Consider the following 25,136-nt stretch of genomic DNA (forward strand, 5'->3'; position numbering starts at 1 on the left):
GCGGCTTCTGCTCCATCTCAGAGGGACTCCACTGAAGCCCCCTCGCCCGACCCCGCAGAACCCACCATCCGACTTGCTCTTTCCTCGACAGAGCAAGCGAGTCTAGAGGCAGAGGTAGTGCGCCTCCAGGCCACCACTGTTATTTGCAAGATTCTCACCACCAGACCCAGCAGAGGGGAAGTGCACGATTTCCTTCAGGCCCGCCTTCTCGCAGAGGTGGGCAAGATTCTTGATGTTCAGCTTCTCGGACGTGGCTACTACCAGATAGAGTTTGAGACTCCCGACATGGCGTCCAAGGTCATTGCGATGAGCCCCTTGGCCATCCGTGCAGTTAGAGCACATTTTCGACAGTGGCGCCACGGTTTCATCTACCCAGCTACCGACATTCTTGTCGACGACGCAGACCTACCCATCTCAGTCTACTTCCCCGGTCTCAGGAGGCAATACCTTCCGCTCCTTTCCAAGATAGGCTCAACGATTGGGACTATCCTGGAGACACCACGCACGGCAACCTCCGTAGCTGCCAAGGCGACCAGCATCCCCACAATACATGTTCTAGTTCGGGACACCTATACTCTCCCGAAGGTCATCCTACTACCTCGGGTGAGCAGTGGGTGGTTTTGGCAGAGTGTGGGTATTCGGGCCTCCCTGTAAGGTGCACCGAAAGTGAATGTTGAACTTTGCTCAAGATGAGTGCTCGGAACTGTGCTCAAGGTTCCTTTTACTTACGGAAGGGAGAGCCTTCCGTGCCTTCAATGAGAGAGTGCAAGTGATCACAAACAAAGTGGATAAACATTGTGAATGAAGGTGCTGAAACTGAGAGATAGAGAGAGAAGAATACGACACCATACAAGTTGTCAAACCCTCCTCCAAAGGCCCTTCTCTCCATGGCAAGAGAAGTCTATGCTATTGATTGCACAAAAACTAGTACAAGATGCTGATGCAAGGTATGTCTAGGTTGGAGTCGACGACGACGATGAGAACGGCGATGACGACGGATCTGCTGAAAACGCTGGTTTTGCTGCTGTCTTATTGCTGAAGAAAACGCTGGTTTGCTGCTGTTTTTTCTGCTAAAGAAAACCCTGATCTTAAAGGCTGAAAATGCTGATCTGTAGGCGCTGAAATCGCTGATATGTAGGCTTCACTAACGCTGGTCCAGCATGCTGAAATCGCTGATGCTTAGTCTTGAAAAACAATGATCTGCAATGCTCCAAACGCTAGCCAAAGGCAGATGAAAAACGTTGGCTCTTGCTCGAGGAAAACGCGAGGTCTTCAATGGGTCTTGCTTGAGAGAGAGCGAGAGACGCCTGCTGCAAGTTCACTTGCCTGTGCACTTCTTGCTCTTCTGCCAGATAAGCCTAGTGCTAGGTTTGCTTATATATTATCTTAGCAAAATTGCCCTACCTAGTTCCCAAATAAAGTCACTTAAAAATAATAAGTGAAAATTGACAAAAATAGGAAAAATAGGTTTTATGCACTGGAAAATGCTCTTGATGGTTTCTGATGGTAATGCTGATGATCATGCTATGTGCAATCAGAGGAAATGCATCTACTTTAAGTGCCTAGGCATGCACGATCTGCGAACAGACTCACAAAAGTGCTAGAACACTTCCTAAGCTACGCTAATTGAACCCTTGTCCTGGAGTAGCTTGCCCACATGCACATAGAGCTAGATGTGCACGTGACATCCCCTCCTTTTTAAAGTGAGGTATTGGTACCGAGCTGCATGGCTTCCTTGTAGTCTGCCAACAACTCTGGGTAATCTTTGAAAAACTCTTCATCTACCCACACTGCTTCGTGGGTTCCTCGATCCTTCAACTTCAAAAAGTATTGTCTCACTTGCTTCTTCGAACCATGGCCAAACCAATGTAGCAACACTTGCTCCGGCTCCATGACTTCAACTTCATCCATGATCTCCGGTTCTTCTTCTTCCGAAATGTCTTTTGGAGGCATTCCCTCAAACACTTTCAACCAAGAAACATGGAAAACGTTGTGCATGGACCATGAGTTAGACAATTGCAATTTCATTGAAACCTCATTTATCTTTTTAATAACAAGAAATGGACCACACATTCGAAAAGACAACTTTGAAAACTTCTTTCCAACTTCCTTAAGACGTTGCTTCATGATTCTTAAATACATCCAATCCCCTTCCTTGATCGAAACATCCTGACGATGCTTATTAGCCTGCCGTGAATAAAATTCATGAGCCTTGCTTAGTCGAAGCTTTACACTCTCAGAAATCTCATCCAATGACTGACTTTCAACGTTGGCTTCAGGCGTTTGATTGATCGAGCGAGTCAAAAGTGACTGGAACGGACGGCCAAAAGCTGCCTCATACGGAGTTTGACCAATGGCAGAGGAAAAAGAGTCATTCAAAATAACCTAAACCAATGGGAGATAGAGCTCCCAATGAGACTGTTGATCGTGCACATACGACTTTAAAACATCAAAAGCAAACTGATTGTAAATCTCTGCTTAACCATTTGACTATGGATGAAAAGCCGATAAAAAAATTCAACTTAGTGCCAAAATTTTCAAAGAGTGCGTGCCAAAAATCGGACATAAACTTAGCATCCATATCTGAAACAATCGATTTTGGCAAACCACAGAGGGGGTACCAATGCTTTATGAACAACCGTGCCACATCTTGTGCAGTGACTGTGGCCTTACAAGGAATCAACATGCAAAACTTACTGAAACGATCAACAATTATCAAACATTGAGTGTTCCTTGAATGCAAACTAGCTGGAAGGTTAGTCACACAATCCATGGAAATATCTTAAAAAGGTCCATCGGGAATAGGCAGCGGAAGCAAGAGGCCTTGCTGCTTACCCCGAGGCGCTTTTACCTTTTGACATATAGTGCACTGTGTGACATAACGAAACACATTCTTTCGCATTTTAAGCCAATAAAAGAATCTTTCTTATTTTCCAAAGTGGTATTCATTCCCCTGTGCCCACCCGTGAGAGAATCATGTACATCATGCGATGGTTGGCATGAGAGAGAGCAACACACATAGACGTTGACGAAAATACAACAAACGATCACGAATGAGATAGTTGCTTGGCCCTTGGGAAGCAAGAGCCTGCAACCATTGCTTACCAAACTCGGAATCCGCATATTGGTTCTTCATACTGTCGAAAGACACCCCCTGTATAGAAACTGTGGATCTTGACTCAGGAGCCAAAATCTGTCCTTTACGACTCAACGCATCTGCAACAGGGTTAGCTTTTCCCAGCACATACTCGATCAAACCTCCAAATTGCTCAAAAAATTGTGATCACCGTGCTTGGCGATCACTCCAATGTGCACTAGGCTGGAGCCACTTGAGGGCTTGGTGATATGTGCGAACTATGAACTCTCTACCATAAAGAAAATGCTTCCAATGCTTAAGAGAGTGAATGACAGACAAAAGTTCTTTATCATAAACTGAATAGTTCTTTTCTGCACTATTGAGCTTCCGGCTAAGGAAAGCTATTGCACGATCATGCTGCTGAAGTGGAAGTAAGTTCCAACAGGGGAATTGGTTTCGCGCAAGTTTCGGGACTGTTATGCTACCGAAATCTGGCCAAAAAAGATGGTATCTAGTGGCATACAAGTAAAGGGATTCCCAAGACTCTACTTTGTAATTTACTCTCTCAAAGTATAAAGAAATACCGAAAGGGCCGCCAATTTTGGGGCCTACAGGTTGTCGGTGTCTACTCAGAGCATTCTAGCTTCCGAGCCGTATGTGTGCTTAAGTGTAAATTCCCGTCGCAGATTTCCTTTGCACGTTCTCTTTATGTGTGTCTAAAGTAAAGAATTTCGAGTGCCAAAGCCTACCACCCTACAGCTCGGTTTCAAGGTTCCGTTGTCGAGACATCAATCACTTTTTCCTCAAAGAGTGAGCTTCGGTTGTTTTGGGTAAAGACAGAGTATAAAAATGCGGGATTACACTACGGCCGACAAAGGGAAGGGCATTATGCAAGAGGCTCCTCTTCGAAGGACAGACAGGAAACTGCTATGGTGTTCGAGATTGGCAAGAGCTCACGGCCGCGTCAATCTGTACCTTCTGTCGATGTGAATGTCCCTCCATTAGTATAGGGCTTTATGACTAGGCAACTTGAGGATGATGCATTCAAGGCTCAGTTAGTTGCCGCGGTGAGTTGTCGGCGTCTGCTCGAAGCATTCTAGCTTCCGAGCCGTGTGTGTTCTTAAGTGTTAATTCCCGTCGCAGGTTTCCTTTGCACGTTCTCTCTGTATGTGTCTAAAGTAAAGAATTTCGGGTGTAAGCCAAAGCCTACCGCCCTACAGGCCGGTTTCAATATACTCAATGCGAGGCATCGGAAACTTTTTCTTGACGGTCATCTTGTTCAATGCCCTATAATCAACACACAAACGAGACGAACCATCCTTCTTGCGAACAAACAAAATAGGAGCAGCAAAAGGACTTACACTAGGACGTATGAATCCTCTAGCCACCAACTCCATAACTTGCCGCTCTAACTCTTCCTCCTGTGTCTTGTTCAAACGGTAGGGAGCCTTACTAACAAGCTATGCCCCCTCCGTAAGCTCGATATGATGGTTTTCCGGCCGCTCGAGTGGGAGACGGGGTGGAAGATCATCCTGAAAAAGAGATGCTTAAACTTGGTAAACAAAGTTAAATACTTGTTTGGAGCCTAAATGCTCTGGGTAACTGGAGCAGCATATATGAATGCCGCTTGTGCTCCTCGTCATAGTTCATGCTTTACCTGCACATGAGAAATGAGAGGCAAAGAATGCAGACCCTCCACAGCACGAATGATCATGGGAGAGTCACTCTTGGCATTTAATGTGAGAGTGTTGTCCTCCCAATCAATGAGAGGGTTATGCTCACGAAACCATCCAATTCCCAAAAGCATATCACATCCTAAGCGAGAAGAGACGACAAATTTTCTACGAAAAGCAACTTGTTGAACTATAAACAATACATCAAGGTACTCTTCCGTGATGAGACAGTTCATACCGGGAGCGAAGCCAGACACCTCAAGAGGAGATGTCGGACTAACCTCTAGGCGGGCTCTCTCTACATGAGAGGCACTAATCACATCATGCATACTGCCTGGATCAAACAATATGACAAAACGCTGACCCTTTACATGACCATAACACTTCATGAGAGACTTGTCAATGTGTGTGTCGCAGACATGAGAAGATTCATTTTGGTTTATTAAAGTGCTTGTGGTTGTTGTGGGTGTCTTAGGTTCTTTAGTTGGGGCTGTCTTAGGACAAGCCTTCTTAATGTGACCCTTGACGTGACATTGATAACATCTACCTTCCTTAGCATAAACCCCTTGTTCTTCAGCCGTTATGTATCCTCCTACAATTCCTTGTGCGGCTTTTTCATCCGGGGTTAGCTTAGGTTTTGCAGGTGCTTTAGCTTTACCCTTGGATTCATTTTGGGAGTTTTTTTCCGAAGGATTAGAGGAAGATGGACTAGAAGAGTTACCATTCTTACCATTCTGAGGGTTCAGAGAGGTACTTTGAGACGACTTGTTCTCCTTAGGCTTTCCCTTGTTGTGCTTCATCTCTTGGGAGAGAGCAATTGCTACAGCCTTGTTGAGATCCACGGGGTCCAAGACTTCTACATCAAACTTGATATATTCGTCCAACCCAAAAAAGAAAGCCTCTTTGCGCTCATCATCCGATTTGCGTAATTGGGTGTCGGGCTGCAAAACACGATTAGAAAAAGACATGACTGGCATACCATTCTGCTTGAGATTGCACCAATCCTCTTCCAACCGCGCTAGGTACTACGGTGGCATAAACCGCGCCTTGAGCTTGTCTTGGAAGTTGGCCGAGTTGAAGGAAAGCGCCGGGTCTTCGTCGGCTTCCTCTAGGTGTGCGGCCAACTGTGCCTTTTGCCATGCGTGGTACCAATTAATGGCATCACGGGCAAGGTACATGGCTGTCGTCAAAACCTTGCTATTCCCTATCTTCTTAGTTGTCACAAAATAAGCATTAAATTGATGCAACCAAGAATGAATAACATTAGCGTTCATCTTACCATCATACTTACTGAAAGTCAACTTCTCGGTGACGGGGTTGTTGGAGTCCGAATCTCGGCTTGCCCCACTTGATGAACCACCAACATCTTTGGCCGGCTCATGTTTCGAGGTGAGAACCTGTCGGACTAAATCTTGCATGCGTAGGTCTCTCTGCACCTCATGCTCTGTCTCAAAGACCACTCTTCTTTCTTCGGCCGCTAAGCGCGCATCATCGCCCTCACGCTCCAAAGCTGCCTTTCTTTCTGCTTTTCTTTCTTTTCGTTCTTTGTCCGCCAAGCGCGCTTGTTCACACTCGCGAATCATCCATTCCTCGGAGGATGCATGTCGTTCTCCGCACTCACGCTCCAAGGTAACGCGCTGCGCTTCTTGTCGAGCCATCGCAACGCGATTCGCTTCTTGTTGTTGTGCCATCGCAACATGATTCGCTTCTTCTTGTGCCATCGCAACGCGATTCGCTTCTTGTTGTTGTGCCATCACAACGCGATTCGCTTCTTGTTGTTGTGCCATCATGTCCATCATCCACTTGACCAAAGCCTCCATAGGATTTGGTACAATCTGTGGCGTAGATGGGGAAGGAGGAGGGTCCAAGAAACCTCCTTGGTGGTGAGATTCTTCTTCGCTACTGTCATGCCCATCACCTCCATGCGAAGTATCCATTCCGCTTCGGGTGATGACCATACACTGAAGTCGTGGGTTCTTAAGTTCACGAGGAACTTGGTTATTGTGGGTCTTGGTTCTTGAGTTCTTGAGGTTCTTGAGGTTCTTCTTTAGCTTGCAATCTGTGTTAGAGAAGGATCTTCTCTTCACCAGAGTTCTGCTCTTTTCCGCGGGCGCACCCCTTGGCGGCCTTGCGCTCACACCAAGGTTGTTTTTCCCACCTCACGTCGATTGGCCGGCCGCTAAGTGCACGGTCCGCTCTCAATGAGTGAAAAGAGGCACAAGAGGAGGCTGGACAAGCCCTTCTTTCTTGGGTTTCCTGTCACTCTTCAAAAACACGGTTAGGAATCGACACGCCCAAGAGGACTTGGGTTACGTGTGACCGCAACAAGCCAAAAAAAAATTATGTCGTTCTTTCCTTGAGTGATACAGAACACTGCCAAAGCTCTGATACCAATGTAAGGTGTAGCAGAAGTAATGTTGAACTTTGCTCAAGATGAGTGCTCCGAACTATGCTCAAGCTTCCTTTTTACTTACAGAAGGGAGAGCCTTTTGTGCCTTTAATGAGAGAGTGCAAGTGATCACAAACAAATTGGATAAACACTGTGAATGAAGGTGCTGAGACAGAGAGGTAGAAAGAGAAGAATACGACACCATACAAGTTGTCAAACCCTCCTCCGAAGGCCCTTCTCTCCATGGCGAGAGAAGTCTATGCTATTGATTGCACAAAAACTGGTACAAGATGCTGATGCAAGGTATATCTAGGTTGGAGTCGTAGGTTGGAGTCGATGGCGACGACGAGAACGGCGATGATGACGGATCTGCTGAAAACGTTGGTTTTGTTGTAGTCTTACTCCTGAAGAAAACGCTGGTTTGCTGCTGTTTTTACTGCTGAAGAAAACGCTGGTCCGCTGTTGTTTTTACTGCTAAAGCAAATCTGAAAGAAAACGCTGATCTGCAGGGGCTGAAAAGGCTGATCTGTAGGGGCTGAAATCGCTGATCTGTAGGCTTCACTAACGCTGGTCCAGCATGCTGAAATCGCTGATGCTTAGTGTTGAAAAACACTGATCTGCAATGCTCCAAATGCTGGCCAAAGGCTGATGAAAAACGCTGGCTCTTGCTTGAGGAAAACGCCAGGTCTTCAATGGGTCTTGCTTGAGAGAGAGCAAGAGATGCCTGATGCAAGTTCACTTGCTTGTGCACTTCCTGCTCTTCTGCCAGATAAGCCTAGTGCTAGGTTTGCTTATATATTATCTTAGCAAAATTGCCCTACCTAGTTCCCAAACAAAGTCACTTAAAAATAATAAGTGAAAATTGGCAAAAATAGGGAAAATAGGTTTTATGCACTGGAAAATGCTCCTGATGGTTTCTGATGGTAATGCTGATGATCATGCTATGTGCAACCAGAGGATATGCATCTACTCTAAGTGCCTAGGCATGCACGGTCTGCGAACAGACTCACAAAAGTTCCAGAACACTTCCTAAGCTAGGCTAACTCAACCCGTGTCCTCAAGTAGCTTGTCCACATGCACATAGGGTTAGGTGTGTACGTAAGACTCCCTAATTAGTGTTTCATTTGTCGACAGATGGGCCATCTTACGAAGGCCGTCCACGGAGGAGACCACGACCTACTCCACAGGCCCAGCCCCAGCCCTCAAAGGTTGGCCAACAGCAACAGGCAGAGTCACAGAGTACGCAGGCAGAGCCACCCTCCGAGCCCAAGGCTCAAGCAAAGGAGGGCTAGCAACAGGTTCGTGGTCGACGTCGGCAGGGGCCACCACACCAGCCTAGCACTCAGAGTGGTCCTCAGGCTCCTGCCCACCAGAGCAGAGGGTTCCCACGGGAAACAGTTTCGACCCTCTTCAGCAGGACGAAGCCCCTACTCCAGCCTCCACCTCAGTCTCACCCTCGACAGCCCCTCCTCCCTTCTAGTTCCCCCCCTCTTCCGCCCCCTCGTCCTCCCTCCTCTACCTTTCCATCTCGCCCTCTTACCTTTGCCAATCCCCCCCCCCCCCCCCCGCTCCGTCACCTCCTCCTGCTCCAGTCCCGCAGCCGTCCCAAGGGGCAAGGCCTTCTTCGGCTGCTAGGACATCTCTTGGCAACGCCTTTGCCACAAGTCGCTTGGCGAGAGAGAGAGAGAGAGAGAGAGAGAGAGAGAGAGAGAGAGAGAGAGCCTTTCTTGCGACCTCCTCTTCTGGTGCAGACGTCTCTTGTTCCTCGTGGTCTGACGAGCTTCAACATTCGTCGTCGTTGGGATTTCTTTGCCTACAACTTTACACGGTTTCTAGGCGACCCCTCACCACGCCTTGAGGCAGTCTGCTTCAAAGTTCATGTATTGTATCTTGGAGCTAGGGGGATAGAAGCCTTGGACTCAGTGGTTGGCTTCTCTTTTCCCCTATGCGGCAGGGACCAGACCGATTGGACTATACTCAATGTTGGAGTGGCTGCAGACACACGCCTAGAGTTCTCTGATCACATGGGAGACCTAGGGGTTACAGACTTGCTGCAGACACTTTGGCCATTGGCCAAGTTTGTTGTGACACCTCCAAACGCAATAGGATGTAAACACATTGTGGTTCACTTTTTTGTTGAAACGCAGAGCCCACCATGCTATGTACACATACATGAGGACTCCTGGATAGAGAAGGTTGCTTTACGCATGGCTCGGTCTACTTGGGCTTGGGCTAGACACTCTTTGCAGTCACAGCTATCTCGAGGACGCTCAGATGCGGATTACTCCCCATCCAAGCGAGCCTCGAAGATAGCACGATTAGCTGCTGTGGCAGCATTAGTTCTCTCTCGCTCCCCATGAGGATCGTCTCATGGAACGTACAGGGATTAGGTGGGCGCGAGTTTCAGCGTCGGAGGGGTAGACTACGTCAGGAGCTTCAACGATGCCTTGTGCGAGGAGAGATTGACCCTCTTATGCTACAAAAGCATCATTTGTGTGAGAGTCGCATTAGACGTTGTGGTCAGCTACATTTGGACCCGGAGGCATCCAGGGCGGGGTATGTATGACTATTGCGGATTTTTTGCAACAGGCCATTGTGGGCAGAGGGATTATTGTGCCAGGCAGGGCTCAGTGGCTCACTATGCAGGTTCATGGTTGTCTCGTGGGCTTCCTGAACATTTATGCGCCCAATGTGGCGAGTGCACGTGCAAAGTTTTGGTCTCAGATTGTTGAGTCTCTACCGCAGGCAAAGCAATGGTGCATAGGGGGTGACTTCAACATGTTGGAGGAACCCTCTGACAGGATTGGTAGTAGCCATACTACTGTGCATGGAGTTGAGCTGGCAGCTTGGGAGAGGTTTTGTATGACTCTACGGGTTTCAGATGTGGCAGCATTCCAGCTTTGTGAGGTCCCCAGACAGCTTGGCGTTCTCTCGTTCGAACCGCAGAGTGGGAGGTGTGAATCTATCTCGGATAGATCGCTTCTACACTAGTGACCACTTCTATGACTTGGGTGGGACAATTGGCATTCTTGCAAGGACTTCCTTTTTGGACCATGCCTCCAGTGATCCTTACAGTGACTTATAGGCAAAAGAGGGGGAGAACGATGCTTCGCATCCCAGAGAGGGTCTTGCTGGACTCAGCACTTCAAGAGCGAGTGGAGGCTCTTTGGACAGAGAACTTAGACATGCAGGATTCTCCTGCTGACAGAGTGGCCTCAGGACTTGCTCAGCTTAGTCGACTCTTTCTTCGCCTGGCTGCAGCGAGAGAGGAGGAGCAGAGTCTCCAACGGGGAGTTGCTTCCTTGCAGAGGATGTAGGAGCAACATCCAGACATACCTTGGTTGGAGGAGCAGTTACAGCAAGCTCACCAGGAGCTCGTCACCACAGAGGAGATGCGCCATGAGTTTGCTTTCCAACGACATGCCTCTCAGTGGACCCAGGTGGGTGACAGAGTGACAGGCGCTTTCTTTGAGGCAGTGGGACCTCCGCATACGCATGCCAAGGTCAGTCGGTTGAGGAGGCCCGATGGATCAATTGCTTCAAAGCCAGAGGACATGCATGCAATTCCTACTGACTTCTACAGTGATTTACTGTCTGCAGAGCCTCAGTCAAAGCGTCAGGATGCATGCAAAGAGCAGGTGTGGGCACAGATGCCTTGTCTTGTGACCGAGGAGATGCGCCAGAGCCTTGAGCTGCCTCTTCAGCTAGAGGAGCTACACACAGCTCTTAGAGCACTACCCCGTGGTAGCTGTCCAGGTGAGGATGGCTTGACTCCAAGCTTTTTCTTGGAGTAATGGGACTTGCTTGGCTCATATCTCTGCAGTGCTTTTCAGTACATCCTGCACACAGGAGAGATGCCAAACAGCATGAGTGAGGGCCTGATTTACCTCATTCCCAAGGAGGGTGGCTCCTTGGATGAGATTCGACAGTGGCGCCCCATCACCATCCTCAACTCGGTCTACAAAATTCTTGCCAAGGCTCTCAGTTTGAGGATTCAGCCACTTCTAGAGAGCATTATACATGGGACACAGACAGGTTTTGTCAAGGAGCGTAGTATCCTTGACAACATCTTTACTTTTTGGGAGGCTTCTACCCTCGCGTCGCTCCGTGGTGAGGATCTGGTGATTCTTCTTCTCGATTTTGACAAGGCCTACGACAGAGTTGACAAGGACATTTTGGGAGGGCACTCTACGCAGGATGGGCTTCTCAGATGCTTGGATCAGAGGGGTGTCAGCTTTGTACAGACGGGCCCACAATCAGGTACTTTTGTCAGGAGGTAGAGGTGATCGTTTCATGCTCGCACGTTCGGTCAGACAGGGCTGCCCTCTTGCCCCCTTTCTCTTTCTATTCTATGCTGAGGCGATGAGCAGGTTTTTGGTTTCACAGCAGCTTGGTTTACGTGGCTTAGCGCTCCCTATTCGGGGAGATGAGCTACTGGATGTTGAGTTTGCAGAGGACTTAGCCTTGTACTTGGATGGCCAGGAGGCCAACCTTCACAAGTGTGAGCAGGCTCTTGAGACTTTTTCTTGTGCATCTGGCGCACTGATCAACTGGAGAAAGACAATGGCTTTCTCGGTTGGTAGTGCTTCTACGTCCGATTGGATGCCAGGTGAGGGTTTCAGGTGGATTCCCCCAGGGACTACAGTTCGGTACTTGGGCTGTCAGGTTGGTTTGGACTTGTCTCCCGAGCAACAAATTGCTCCCCTCCTCCTGTCTATCACGAGGAAGTTGTTACATTCGAGCTCCGCACGACTTTCTCTGGCAAGCAGAGTTGTAGTGGCCAACCAGGTGTTGTTGGCTACTATGTGGTACATCACTACTTGTTGATCTTCTCGAGTTCTTATCTCAGCCAGGTAGAGAGGCTGACCAGGAACTTCCTTTGGTCAGGGCGTGACACTCAGATAGCCCGGGCCAAAGTGGCATGGCAGGTCATCACTCTTCCTTGTTCTCAGGGAGGGTTGGGGATCATAGACCCAGCACAGCAGAGCAGAGCCCTTCTTGGGAAGTTTATCGTCAGAGGACTTCTTCCAAATGAGGAGCCCTGGAAGGAGTTCTTGCTTCAACGGCTTAGTGCTAGGGTGCCTCAAGCTGGAGGCCCCTGGCGACCATCGACTAGATGGATTTTCAGCTTGGAGCCGCGTCAGCCTACTTGCATGGAGGAGCGCCTGAGACAGCCCCTTGTTTGGAACCCCATGGTTAGCACTCAGAGAGGCCACTTGGTTGGTAGTCGGCCTCATGTTTCTTGGGGTCCCATGGCAGAGGGTCCAGCACACTCTTTAGGTTACTCGTTACAGTTTTCAGGCTTGTCAGAGGAGCTTTAGGGCATTCAGCTACAGGGCATGAGAGGGGTGCAGAGCATGTGTCAGGACATCTCAAAGGCAGTACTAGCTGAGTGGCTCACACCTCTCGAGTCAGCAGCATCCAAATGGATGGGAGCCTTCACGCGACTGGAGGTTCTCATCTCAGTTTGGGCTTGCTCTCAGAGACTATACCCTCCCTGTTTTTCGAGCTACATGGTGAGGGACGTTTACACAAAGTTGCAATAGAGGCTTCACAGGTGGCAGAGTGTTGTTTTCAGAGGATCCGAGTGGTGGGCATCTGTGGGAGGACTTGTGTCATAGCAGCTCTTGAGACTAGCCACTGGAGACTGTGGGTTTGGGAGAGCTGTCCACCGGCACGAGTACAGTGGGATCCTGGAGAGTGGCTTTGGAGGGACCCTTTCTCCTCAGCAGACCATCCAGATGTCCCTTTCTTTCAGTATATTGTTCGATTGGGACGTCACATACTGGCAGCGCAGAGAGAGGCTCGTCCTGCTTCTGCAACACCTCATTGGCAGGAGGAGGGTCTCACAGCTGAGTTCTTGGCAGCTTTTTGGGAGAGGTTGTGGGACTCCAGACAGCCGAGGGAAGTCGCTTTGTTCGAGTGGCTAGTTGCACACCGAGCTACAGCAGTTTGGAGCTGGCTGGTACATTGTGGTCTCTCGGCCGCATGTGCAGCTTGTGACCATCTTATGGAGAGTCAGCGTCACTGTCTTTGGGACTGTCCTTTGGCACAGCAGGTGTGGCTTCGTGTTCTTCGACTGATGCCAGCTCTCTCCACAGCTCGGCACTGCAGATAGCGAGCAACAGCTTGGTCTACTCTCACGGGCCCGGCACTTCAGTTTGAGCTATCCTCCACCAGCAGGATGATAGTGATGCAAGGGAGTCGACCTACACTCCAGCCTGCTACAGAGCTCACTCCACAGGAGTGGTGCAGTGAGAGAGAGGAGTGTTGGGAGCTCATTAGCGGCTTGACACTCTGGTTCATCTTGCGGGCCCGCTGCTTCCGCATCTTCGAGGCTTGCCCTGTACCACCAGCAGAGACTGTTCGGGATTTTTGGCTAGAGCTGATCCATATTCTCAGAGGACAGTTCGAGAGACTCCAGGGCAGCTATGACCGCATGCGGGAGCGCAGAGAGGCTTTCCTTCGACTCTGGCATCCTGGGCCTTTCTTCGCCATGGTCCAGGGTGTGCTCAGATGGCACTACCGTCCACCTGTGTGGCTCTTCCCTCCTCCCATCTCTTGATTTAGCCTCAAGTGTATATATGCTGTTTTTTCATTGGGAGAGTCTCCCCATCATGATTGTTGTAGCCCTCTCTTGCAGAGGTGGTTGTAGCCCTATGGGCAGTTCTCATTAACTAATAGAAGGATCTTTTTCTCAGGAAAAAAAAAACAGTTGTGTCAAAGGATATCCCTGCGGGGTGGCGTATGTGGGAGTTACAGGTGGAAATGTAGATGCAAAAGCGTAGGGTTGTTAACTTGTTGCTGAGGAAGAGCTCCCTAATGTGTAGTGCAATTTGATAGCTCAAATTGTGCAAAAGAACAGAACTGAAACAATAGAAACACGACAAGAAACTAGAGAAAGAGACGACGCAAGAGCCACATGAACTGCTCAACTAAGGCTTGATATACTGCAAAGCCCCAAGAACAAGACACTGGCTGGCAAGCACTCAGCTCCAGACCACAGACTGTGCTACCTGGATACACAAGGGGTGTCGAGGTTAGTAAGTGCAGGACAATGTGCTATGTATGACTCAGACTCTAGACCAAATGATAGACAATAGTGATGATGCCCACTGGTATCTCCAGACTGATATACTTACGATGATCATATACCTGTCAACAGTGGTGAATGGATGAGGTAGACCCTGTAGGCTGTGTGCCTGATGACAAGACTAGGTAAGCCTAGGCCACGCTGATGGTCTGGCTATCACTCGTCCACCTCCAGCCAAAGTGCTCATCCAAAAGTAGCCAGGTCAGCACCATAGGTAGGCCCACCAAGTCCAACAGTCTAGGCACTGTGGTAATCTCATGCTAACGCTCCGCTCTAACTGTAGAAACCACAAACACTGTAAGTGGGCTACATCAGGCACTTGCTCAAGCACAATTAGCGTAATTCCTCAGATCCAAAGCATCATTCTTAAGTGCTTTACAGCCTCTGAAGACTACGGTGTTTTAGGAGCTTTGTGGTGTAAGATCAAAGCTGATCTCTGTGGGGTTGTGTGTAAGCTGCAGAATTCCAAAGAGCACTTCTTTCCAAGAGAGCTGTTTTGCTCGATAGGAATGTTATGTATTGTCACCTTGTTCAAGTGTCATCTATGTAGCATACACTCTTGCAAACAAACGTGTCACCAAAGATGTATTATAACAATTTTTTTGTGCTTTTCCTTGGGGCATGTGCTTTTGGAGTGTTTCTTAACACATAAATAAATCACTCTTTTTAAATTTCTAAAGATTCATCAAGAGAGGTTCTCAAGAACTACACAACGAATCCTCCTAGAGCTCCATAAACTATTTTGACAAACTAATGGATTTTTCAAAACATTTTCTGGCTTACAATTTAAAAAGAAAAAACACAGGCAAGGTTGTCATTTAGCCTACACTACAGCAATCTTAGTTTGATGCCAGCTATTCAGAAGAGGAATACTTAGAACACTCAATGAACTCCTCTTACAAATTTCCGAATGATACTCAATAGAAGAATCGGGCCAAAAACAGCCATACTGCATATGACAACAGAAACTGTTTCCTGGGCATTACTGCAGAAGAAACTCTCACTGTGATGTTTTCAAACTCTTATACACGCTCACCCTCCATTGAAAACCTCTTTTTGTAAAATACAAAGTTTCACATGTCATAAATGAAGCCAACAGAGTTATGCAAAAGGATTCTGTACCACCAACCAAGAAGCAACACAAAATAATGAGCTTGTAACACATGCACAAAAAAAAACATTTTTGTACTCAAAAAAATTCAATGGTGTCTAAAAGTCAAGCGCATTACAAAGCTTTTCAACTCATCCCTCAAATGCTTGATAACCACTTCCATTTCCTTATTTTGTGAAGATTGACTGTCAGATGTACCATTCGCAAGCTGCTGTGAAAGAGTCCGCTTCTCATCCATACACTGACAACCCAACATTGGAAGGCATAATTAGCAGTGATTCTGAACTTGCTAAAACAATTCACAACAATGTGAGAACAAAATGGCTACCATCGCTTAAACTCATATTTTAGTGTGGCAAAATAACAGACTATTTGTCAACCATCATAATTTGATTTTGACTATTGGCCACAAGTGTGCCCCTTTTTGGCCAGTGCAACCATTATCAGGGCTTGCAGACATTTTTTGAAAATGCTATTGTCCTGAGTAAAGAGCTTACTTTTGACAAGAGAAGCTGCAGATCTTCACACTGAGCTTTTAGATTTTCAATCTCGCTTTCTGCATACTGCACCTTGGACTTTTCTGCAGATGTCTGTCAAAAGCAACATCCATCTCCATGATAATCAGAAATGAACCATAGGTTATTGTCATCAGTAAAAACACTTCAAATGAAAAGAACAAGAAGATCAGCAGCTAAGGCTCCTCTGAGAAACCAACCACACAGTACTACACGTTACAGGCTCTTCAAAATCTGCATCGAAGATGCAAGAGTATCTTAAGCTGCATTCTTACAGATGGCATCAGCTTTGTTCACCTTTGCTTCTGTTTTTAAGAGCGCATACTGAGCATCCTTTTGCATTCTTCTTGCTCGTTCTTCCAAATATGCTACTTCCTTTTTCAACTTCTCTGTATTCTTTGCTGAAGATAGTTTCAGGTCTTGGAATTGAGAGGATGCAGCATCAGCTTTAAGTTCTGCTTCAGCACGAAGCCTCAACTCTTGCTGCAGTTTAACCTGCACTTGACATATGGATTTTCTTGAGGTGAACTGTAATCTAGTGTTCTAGGCCAAACCTACATGAAGTAGTAGTACCTCAAGGTCCACACACCGATTGAGTTGCACGCGAAACCTCTCTTCGGAGCGATCCAGATCTGCTTTATACTTTTGTAGCAGCGCTTTCTCTCGTCCAGCTGATGCTGCTGCTTCTTGTTCTGACCTTTTCACTTGTTCTAACAGACTCTTTCTCTCCAAGCCTGACCGAAAAGAACCAAACAGGTGCCAACCCTTCCATTAATATTATAAATGGACACCTACAACCGCTTCATTTAAAGAATTGGCTACATTGAAGATTATATTCTGAACATCAGGACCTATTGTATCTTACTTTGCATAAGCCATGCTGATGTGGCAGGCTGTACTGCCAATCCCAGATTTCGGATTGCAATTTTGAAGTTGGATAACCTTTGTTTAGACTGAGAAAAGGGAGAGCGGAGCTGAAAACCATATTATATGGGGGCTAAGATCTGGCTGCCCCACAGTCCCGGATCCCACAACAAAAACCAGGTAGCATCGGGGAAGACATGGCCAGAAAATTGCCTGTAAAGGGCGCCCAGACACCTGGCCGCTCTCAACAGAAATGTGGCTTATCTGACCTCAGGGCAAGCCACAAGCAGGGCTCTGCATGGCATCGACATGGTAAATATGAGTAAACTACCTCACAGCACCTTATAACAGGTGATAACTTCTAATACCCTCTCTCAGCTCCTGAATGGGGAGGCAACTATGGAGCTGCTCACTAATTGTTGAAAAAGAGGCTATTGCATCCGATTGGCACCAACTTAATGCAGCTACTTGCAAAAGCTTAGATGAATACAATTGGAAGTTTTGTAAAGCGCTGCTTTCAATAACCTCCTACAAGTTCATGCAAGTGATAGAGCAGATTGAGAAGTATTGTTGTGGGCTGCCCAAAGGGCTCAAGAACTATTGTACAAAGAACAGAGTGGCCACCCTTACTCAGCTTATGGAAGTTGCCAACACTGGTCATGCCTTGTTGAAGGGTGAAGACAGTGGATTTCATGGCAACGTGAAAGGGAGGCAGCCAAAAAAAACTTCAGCATAGAAGCCCTTTGTAAAAGCGACTCCTGAATCGTCCCACGGGTCTAAAAAAGGCAAAGAAAGCTAAGGACTCGGCCGAGACTGCAGGACAAGCTAAGAAACAGAAAAGGAAGCCTTTTGTGCGCAAATCGTTCGAAGAAGAAGGCTTTAATGGCTGCGAATAAATGCTTTATTTGTGAGCGGCTGGCCATTTTGCTGCAGCTTGTCCACAGAGACAGAGGCACAAAGAGGACAAGAAAGTGAAGAAGCCCAAACCCGCGGCAAGTTTAGTGTCAAACATGGTGGGTGACAGGCCAAACTCACATGCTAGTGAGTTATGCAAAGCATGGGGTAAAGTTAGGGATCAAACACCGCTTTTTCTCTTTGATCCAGGTGCTAAGGCAAACTTTCTCTCACCAGAGTTGGCTATCAGATTGGGCATCAAAGCTGAAGAGATGGGGTACTCAACAAAGGCAGGTTTGGCATGTCCTGGCCACTCACAGTGTGTTACTCCGATCATTGGAAAGCTGTGTCTGCATATTCAGTCGTATGTGGACACAGAGGAATTTTATATCATGCCACTAGAAGGGTGCGATGCATTGTTGGGAATTCCATGGATGTTCCGTGTACATGGAGTGTTGGATGTCTTCAACAAAAAGGTCACCCTACGGCGAGCAAACTCACATCCTAAATGTAAAGCTTATAGGGGAGTCTGTCCCTATTGTATCAGCTTCGGCTATCACTTCTGTAATTAAGAATAATCTTTCTGCGTACTTGATTTTTGCACGTGATGTTTCAGATAATTGTTTATCAAACATATATGTGCTAGATAGACAACGATTAGCATTTTTGCGAGAGTTTAGTGACTGCTTTTCTGATTAATTACCTTCTCAATTGCCAACGAAGAGGCCTGAGGATCATGCGATAGATTTGGTGCGAGGTTGTAGCCCACCAGTTTAGTAACTGCTTTTTTTATTAATTACCATCTCAGTTGTCGACCAAGAGGCTTGAGGATGATGCGATAGATTTGGTGCCAGGTTGTAGCCCACCAGATAGACCTCCCTACAGGGTTAGAGCAACCCAACAAAAAGACCATATGAGCCAAGTAGAGTAGTTGTTAGAAAAAGCGTTGATTCAACCTAGTTCTTCACCCTTTTGCTCCCCGGTGCTTCTAGTGCGGAAGAAGGATGGCTCTTGGCGCATGTGTATTGATTACCCTGCGTTGAATAAGAATACCATCAAGAATAGGTTTCCTATTCCAAGGATTGATGATATTCTAGATCATTTAGAGGGTGCTGCAATCTTCAGCAAGAGAGACCTAGAGAGTGGATACCATCAAATTCGTATAAGGCCAGAGGATGTGCACAAGACTGCATTTAGAACGACAATTGGCCTATATCAGTTCTTAGTGATGCCATTTGGTCTCACTAATGCTCATGCTACATTCACTAGAATGATGGATCGGATTTTCCATCCACATCAAAAGTTTGTCGGCACATTCTTTGAGGACATGATAGTCTGCATAGGCATCATTTGACAATTGTGTTCGAAGCGTAAGGCAGTAACAAGTTGCTCATCAACAGCAAGAAAAGTGAATTCTTCTTAGAAGAGATCCACTTTCTAGGGCACATAGTGTCAAAGGATGGTGTCCGAATGGATCATGCTAAGGTTGAAGCAATTAAGTCATAGCCAGCCTTGAAGACTGTGCATGATGTTCGTGGATTCTTGGGACTATGTTCCTATTATCGAAGATTCATTTGTAATTTTCCCAAGATGGCTTCACCCCTACATGCTCTACGAATGAAAGAGGTCACTTTCAAACGGACTCAATAAGAGATTTCAGCTTTTAATCTCTTAAAGGGAAAGATGACTTCAGATCCAATATCGTTTTGCCAGATCTCAGGAAGTCATTTGTGGTCCAATGTGATGCGTGTGGCAATAGTATTGAGGTAGTCTTAATGCAAGATGGTCACGTAGTAGCTTATGAAAGCAACAGCCAAAAGACTAAGGAAATCTATGAGAAAGAGCTACTGGTCATGGTTCATGCGCTTTCAAGTTGGAAGCACTACCTGCTAGGTGCTGATATTATTGTCCAAACAGATCATCAGACCTTGAGATACTTCTTGACACAATCAAAGTCATCAGAAAAGCATATGCGATGGGCATACATTCTGTCTATGTTCCACTCTCAGATTGTGCATGTGGAAGGCAAGAAGAATGTTGGCTGATGCGTTATCAAGAAAGCCACAAAATTCAGTTGTGTCAATTCCTTGTCATCATAAGCTCAATGACATGAAGGAACAGTATGCCAATGATGAAGATTTTGCAAGGATCTTTGAACACTTGATGGATGGGAACACCATGAGCACTATCTCCTCAGGGATGATTTTATGTTGATGCATGGAAGAATGTGTGTCACTAAGCCATTGCGACATAAGGTTCTGGTAGAAAGTCATGTCCCACCGTATGCAAGGCATTGTGGTATAGATGCGACACTAAAAGCGGTCCAGACATTCTTTTATTCGCCTACTTTGAGGAGAGATGTAGATGCCTTTGTGCGAGCATGCGTGATTTGCCAAAAGGTCAAGTTTGACAGGCAAAAGGCACCAAGGCTGTTACAACCACTGCCTCTTCCAGATAAGCCATGGGAGAGTATTGCTATGGATTTTATCTTTGACCTTCTAAGAACACCGACACGGAATGATGATATATGGACCATTATTTGTAGGTTTAGCAAACAGGCCATTTTATTCTTGTCAGGAAGAAGATAAAATAGGATTAAATGGCACAGTTGTTCATGTACAATGTGTTTAAGTACCATGATATGCCACAGTCTGTTGTTAGTGATCGTGATCCTCGTATGACAAGCCTGTTTGGAGAGGCTTGTTTCAAAACATGGGTACTAGGCTCAAGTTTTCATCTTCATTTATCCACAAACTCATGGACAATCAGAAGAGGCCAATTCTACTGTCGTAGGCTTGCTTAAATGCAATGTGTCAGATAATAAGGGCAAGTGGGAACAGTACTTACCTATGCTTGAGTTGCATACAACAATACGGTGCATTGGTCAAGAGGCAAGGCAACTATTGAAATTGTTGAGGGTGGTAAAAAGGTTCCTCCCATTTTGCACACAAAGGACAAGATTTTTGAAGCAGATTGATATGTAGAGAACATGGATGAAATGTATAAGAAAATCAAGCTTGCCTTAGAGAAGACTTGGGCAAAGCAGAAAAAGGCTGCTCATTGTCACCGTCGTGAACTCTTGTTTTCATCCGGTGATTGGGTTCTTTTGTGGTTTGAAAAGGCAAGGTTAAAGAAGATGAAGGGCAAGAAAAGGTTGTTTCCTAAGCTCAGCATGCGTTACTATGGGCCTTTTTAAATGCTTGACAAAATCAGCAATGTTGCTTATAGGCTGAAATTGCCTGACACTTGGAAGATTCATTATGCCAAGTATCTGACCCACATAAAGAAAACCGCGAAACGTTGTAGTGTCGGTGAGAAAATGCCAAATGCCAATAATTTTTTTGTGAAAGACAATCCCAAGAAAACGGAGCCGCATACAGGCCAATACACGGCGAAGGAAATCTCTAGTAATGCAACAATCCCACAACAAGAGGCAGCCATTCTCTTCTACAGTTGAGCAACGGACAGAAGAAGAAGGGTGAATATGACGTTGCCTTAAGAAAAATGCTGATTAAGAGCACTCTAAGCAAACAACGCCAAAGAAACAATCGCTCCTTCAAAGGCAACTCGCTTTTCCACAAGGCAGAGAGAGAAACTTCCTCCACCAGAGATCAGATTTGTGCATGTGCCAAAGGGCATTACAATGATCAGCAAGCCATGGTTGTGGTAGAAGAAGATCATAAATTTGACTAGCAGAAATATCTAAAAAAGGCGTTTCCCAAAGATTCCAATCAGACATGCGATCACCATCAGGCAAAGGTGTAACGGGCCAAAAATCAAGCAACATGTGTTGAAGTTCTCTCCAAAACTGACAGTAATGCATGCCCAATCCAAAACGACGAGCAGCGAAGGGAAACTCAAAAGAATATCTGGCCTCATCGACTACATCCTCAACCACACGAATGCCACGACCAGAGAGAGAGTAAGCCAGGCGAGGCGAGCGGTCAACCAAAGTAAGAGAGAATGCCCGGGTCCAATGGAGACTCTCCAAACAAGCGAACCTTCCTGCCGACCATTCCATGATAGATGAATCGTAACCTCTTTCCAGGCACATACCAAAGTGGAAGCAAGAGGACATCCAAGAATGTGCCCTTCCATCTTGCCAAATACCACCTCCTAGATAGATGATTGCCAATGGCCAAATGAGGAAGTAACAACATGCTGACTGAGGTATGCAAACATCAATGTCCAAGGCTGAATTTGTTGCGCAAGTGTAGGCAACAACATAGCTTGCAAGAACATGCATGCACAAGTCCAAGATATTATGACCACCAAGACGTTAGGAGTGCAAAGCTTCTCCATTGACATCAAGCGCAAGCCTTTTTTGCGAGCATGGGTCCGCCACAATGGGACAAAATTTCTCACATAAGAGAATCAAGACAACGATGAGGCCAATGCATCACTGGCAGAAAGAACTGAACATATGCCATCAGGATACTCTGAACAATTTGCATACGAACATGTAATGGCCAAGTGGATAACTTCCAGTAATGTCTTACATAAGAGAATCAAGACAACGAGAAGGCCAGTGCATCAGTGGCAAAAAGAACTAAACATATGCCATCCGGATACTCTGAACAATTCGCATACGAACATGTAATGGCCAAGTGGATAACTTCCAGTAATGCAATTTGACATTGAAACGTTGCATAACCCAATCCACTTTCTGAGAGTGAGTGACATTCCATCCAATTGGATATCCCAAATGCCTGGTAATTACATTTGGAGAAACAATCTCACCTGGCCACAATAGACTATGCCAATCCCAAGAACGAAGAGGCACAAGCTTTGATTTACAAAAAGTTGACTCTTAAGTCCAGCCGCAATGCCAAACAATTCCAAGGCTTCCATGATCACTTCGACATTAGCCTATTGATTATGAGGCATAAACAACAAGCCATCCGCATAAGCCTGGCCAATGAAGGTACAACCCGAGGATAACTGCAAACCATGAAGACGCTCATAGGAGGTCAACAGGTGATCAAGATACATCAAGAGGGGGTGAGTGGCAATAGCATACAACATAGCACTAAGGGGGCAACCCTGCCTAACCAAACAACCAAGAGGCCAAGATTCCGTTAATTCACCTTCTAGGATCCCCGAAGACGTACTACAAGCATACAAGAAATAAACCACATTGGCCAATTTAGGACCGAACCCTAGGCACCTCATCATGGCAGCAATGTAGTCCCATTGTACAGTGTCAAAGGCCTTTTCAATATCAACTTGCATAACCAGCACATCTTGCTGAGTATACTTAGCATACTCCATGTCAATCATAACATTAGCCAGATTGTCCATAATCTGGCGGCATGGAATGAAACCATACTGAGCCTGATGGAGCCCTACAAATAGATGGTCCTTAATGCGGTGCACCAGCATCTTAGCCAATATCTTGTAAACCACCGGCATCAAAGTAATAGGGCGCTTGTGAGAGAATCGCTCTCAAAGCGCTTGCTTAGGCAACAATTCAAGTAAACCTTCTTTCCAAGAAAGAGGCAAATCCTGTTTCTTTCATGCTTCATTTATCATGAAAAGCAATGGTTGTTCAAGAGCCTCCAAAAAGGAGAGGAAAAATTCCACAGTAAGCCCGTCCCAAACGGGAGACCGCCAACGGCCCAATGCAAGCATCAATTGACGCGCATAGCAAGCAGCCGAAGATGCCTAAGAAGGAGCAACAAACACCTGTCAATAATGCAAAACCATGGCATCAGCAAGTTCCTGCTTCAAAGAAGTCCAAACATGTGAGGGAAGCATAACCCGCTTGATTGCTTGTAAGACCCTTGTATGATGCAAATGCTTAAAGAATTACTTCGAAGTACAGCCTTTATACATAAAAGCTTGTTGACGGGCACGCATCTACCATTTAGTAATTTTTCGCTTATCATTATGCTGAATACACCCACAAGCTTCACACAACGCCGACATCTCAGAGTTACACAAAGGCCGCAAATCAGCCAATACTTGCAGCCATTGACAAGCTTGTTTCGCAACCTTGACATCCCCCCGAGTGCATTGCATGTAATACGTGCCTTAGTCATAAATAACACTTTGCACCCTCATAACAAAGCGATACCAGGCAGCATCAAGATCAAGCTGCATGTCAGCAAGCAAAGGGGGAATAATATCAGAAATCATGTCACAAAAAACCTCATGAATGAGATAAGCATTGTTAATATGCAGCAGACGTTTCCTAGGAAAAGGCAGATCACAAAGAGACTTCCCAAAGCTCAAGGTCAACAAAATAGGGTAATGATCCGCCGACAACTGCAAGGTGTAATCGATGCTCACGTCACATACAAAATCCTCATATTGTTGCCTATGAGTTAGGCATCATATATCTCAGTATCCAAAGACATCTCTCATCAGACGATGGCGGACAACATCAATGTCCTCCATAGTGAGCTCTCTAGCGGGACGGATACCCATGTCATGCTAGTATGGTGTGGATCCTATGTCGTAGTCTCCGTCAATGTCGAGAGGGCCCCCTCATCCGGGGGCGGCAGGACTGCCCCAACTCTATCGCCCGATCAAGCAATGTACCACTGGTGCCGCTATACTATGGGGCCTACTGGTTTGACTCCTCAATCAATGGCTGAAAGAAATTAATATCTGCCGAGAGAAATGAAATGAACTGAAATATGTCTTTGAAAGGCCAAAGTGATCTATGAAACCAAAAGTTCCAACCATATCAACTGTGATACAATCATCTGAAATAAAGCTTACAAGGAAACACCCTAGATCCTAAAACAATCCCAACAAGAAAGGTAATGAAGTTAATAAGCAAGTAGGATACAATCTCATGTTACAAATTGTAGAATGGGGATATGAAGCCCGTCTGACGTGTGAATCAATGTATCTCGACCAATAATAAACTCCATCCTAAGTCATGTGAAGAAAATGGTTTTTTGCAAAAAGTCATTTTCTTCCGAACTCCCAAGGAGGAGTCATCCATGTCCTCGTTGGAATTATCTCTGAGACCTTGCGTGACAATCCCTTTGATCTTTAAACATATGAACGCGAGTGATGGTCCATCCCCCCCAAGGAGTATTAAAAGGGAGGCTGTCACAAAGTGATGGCATGGCATGACCGACCAAACGAGAAGAGGCAAGATCGAGACCGGCCAAAAGAGCAAACCCGAGTCCAAGCCCAAAGGCGCGAGAACCGCGACGCGATTTGCATGCCATACTGTATGGATATTGATGACATGGCAAGGGACACAAGGGAGCTTTTTGGAGCAACAACTAGAAACGTTGACTTTTAGGACTTTTTGGGCGCCAACTTTTGATAGCAATTGCTTTTAGGCCAAATGCCTTTGAATATGGACCTCGGGCGAGCCACACAGAGGAGTTGCAAAGTTTGCTCTCCCTAGCTACTGAGACTGTGAAGATAAGTTAATAAAGAAGTATCACAAGGGGCACCTACCTTACGGCCACTGCATTTGAGTAGGGAACTCCGCTCCACTATGTCTTGTCTCCACCTTTCAATTCTCTTTTCAAATCTACTTGCTACTTTTCAACT

General features: G+C 46.3%; 1 protein-coding gene across 8 annotated transcripts in view; it reads right to left on the reverse strand.

Annotated features, from left to right (window-relative positions):
* Nucleotides 1-25,136, reverse strand: part of MAD1 (mitotic checkpoint family protein) — a 157,664-nt gene that overhangs the window by 102,555 nt on the left and 29,973 nt on the right. For all 8 annotated transcript variants that reach the window (XR_015185111.1, XR_015185110.1, XR_015185109.1 and 5 more), the window contains exons 3-6: nt 16,431-16,591; nt 16,155-16,352; nt 15,840-15,932; nt 15,461-15,583 (exon numbers count right to left, since the gene is read on the reverse strand). Coding sequence is in view for 3 of the 8 variants with exons in the window: in XM_086488696.1 (XP_086344822.1) it covers nt 15,461-15,583; nt 15,840-15,932; nt 16,155-16,352; nt 16,431-16,591 (575 nt within the window). In the remaining 5 variants the exon portion in view is untranslated. The remainder of the gene's footprint in view (nt 1-15,460; nt 15,584-15,839; nt 15,933-16,154; nt 16,353-16,430; nt 16,592-25,136) is intronic.

Source organism: Adiantum capillus-veneris, chromosome 18 (assembly GCF_014529385.1).
Source record: "Adiantum capillus-veneris isolate H3 chromosome 18, ASM1452938v2, whole genome shotgun sequence".
Lineage (NCBI taxonomy): Eukaryota > Viridiplantae > Streptophyta > Polypodiopsida > Polypodiales > Pteridaceae > Adiantum > Adiantum capillus-veneris.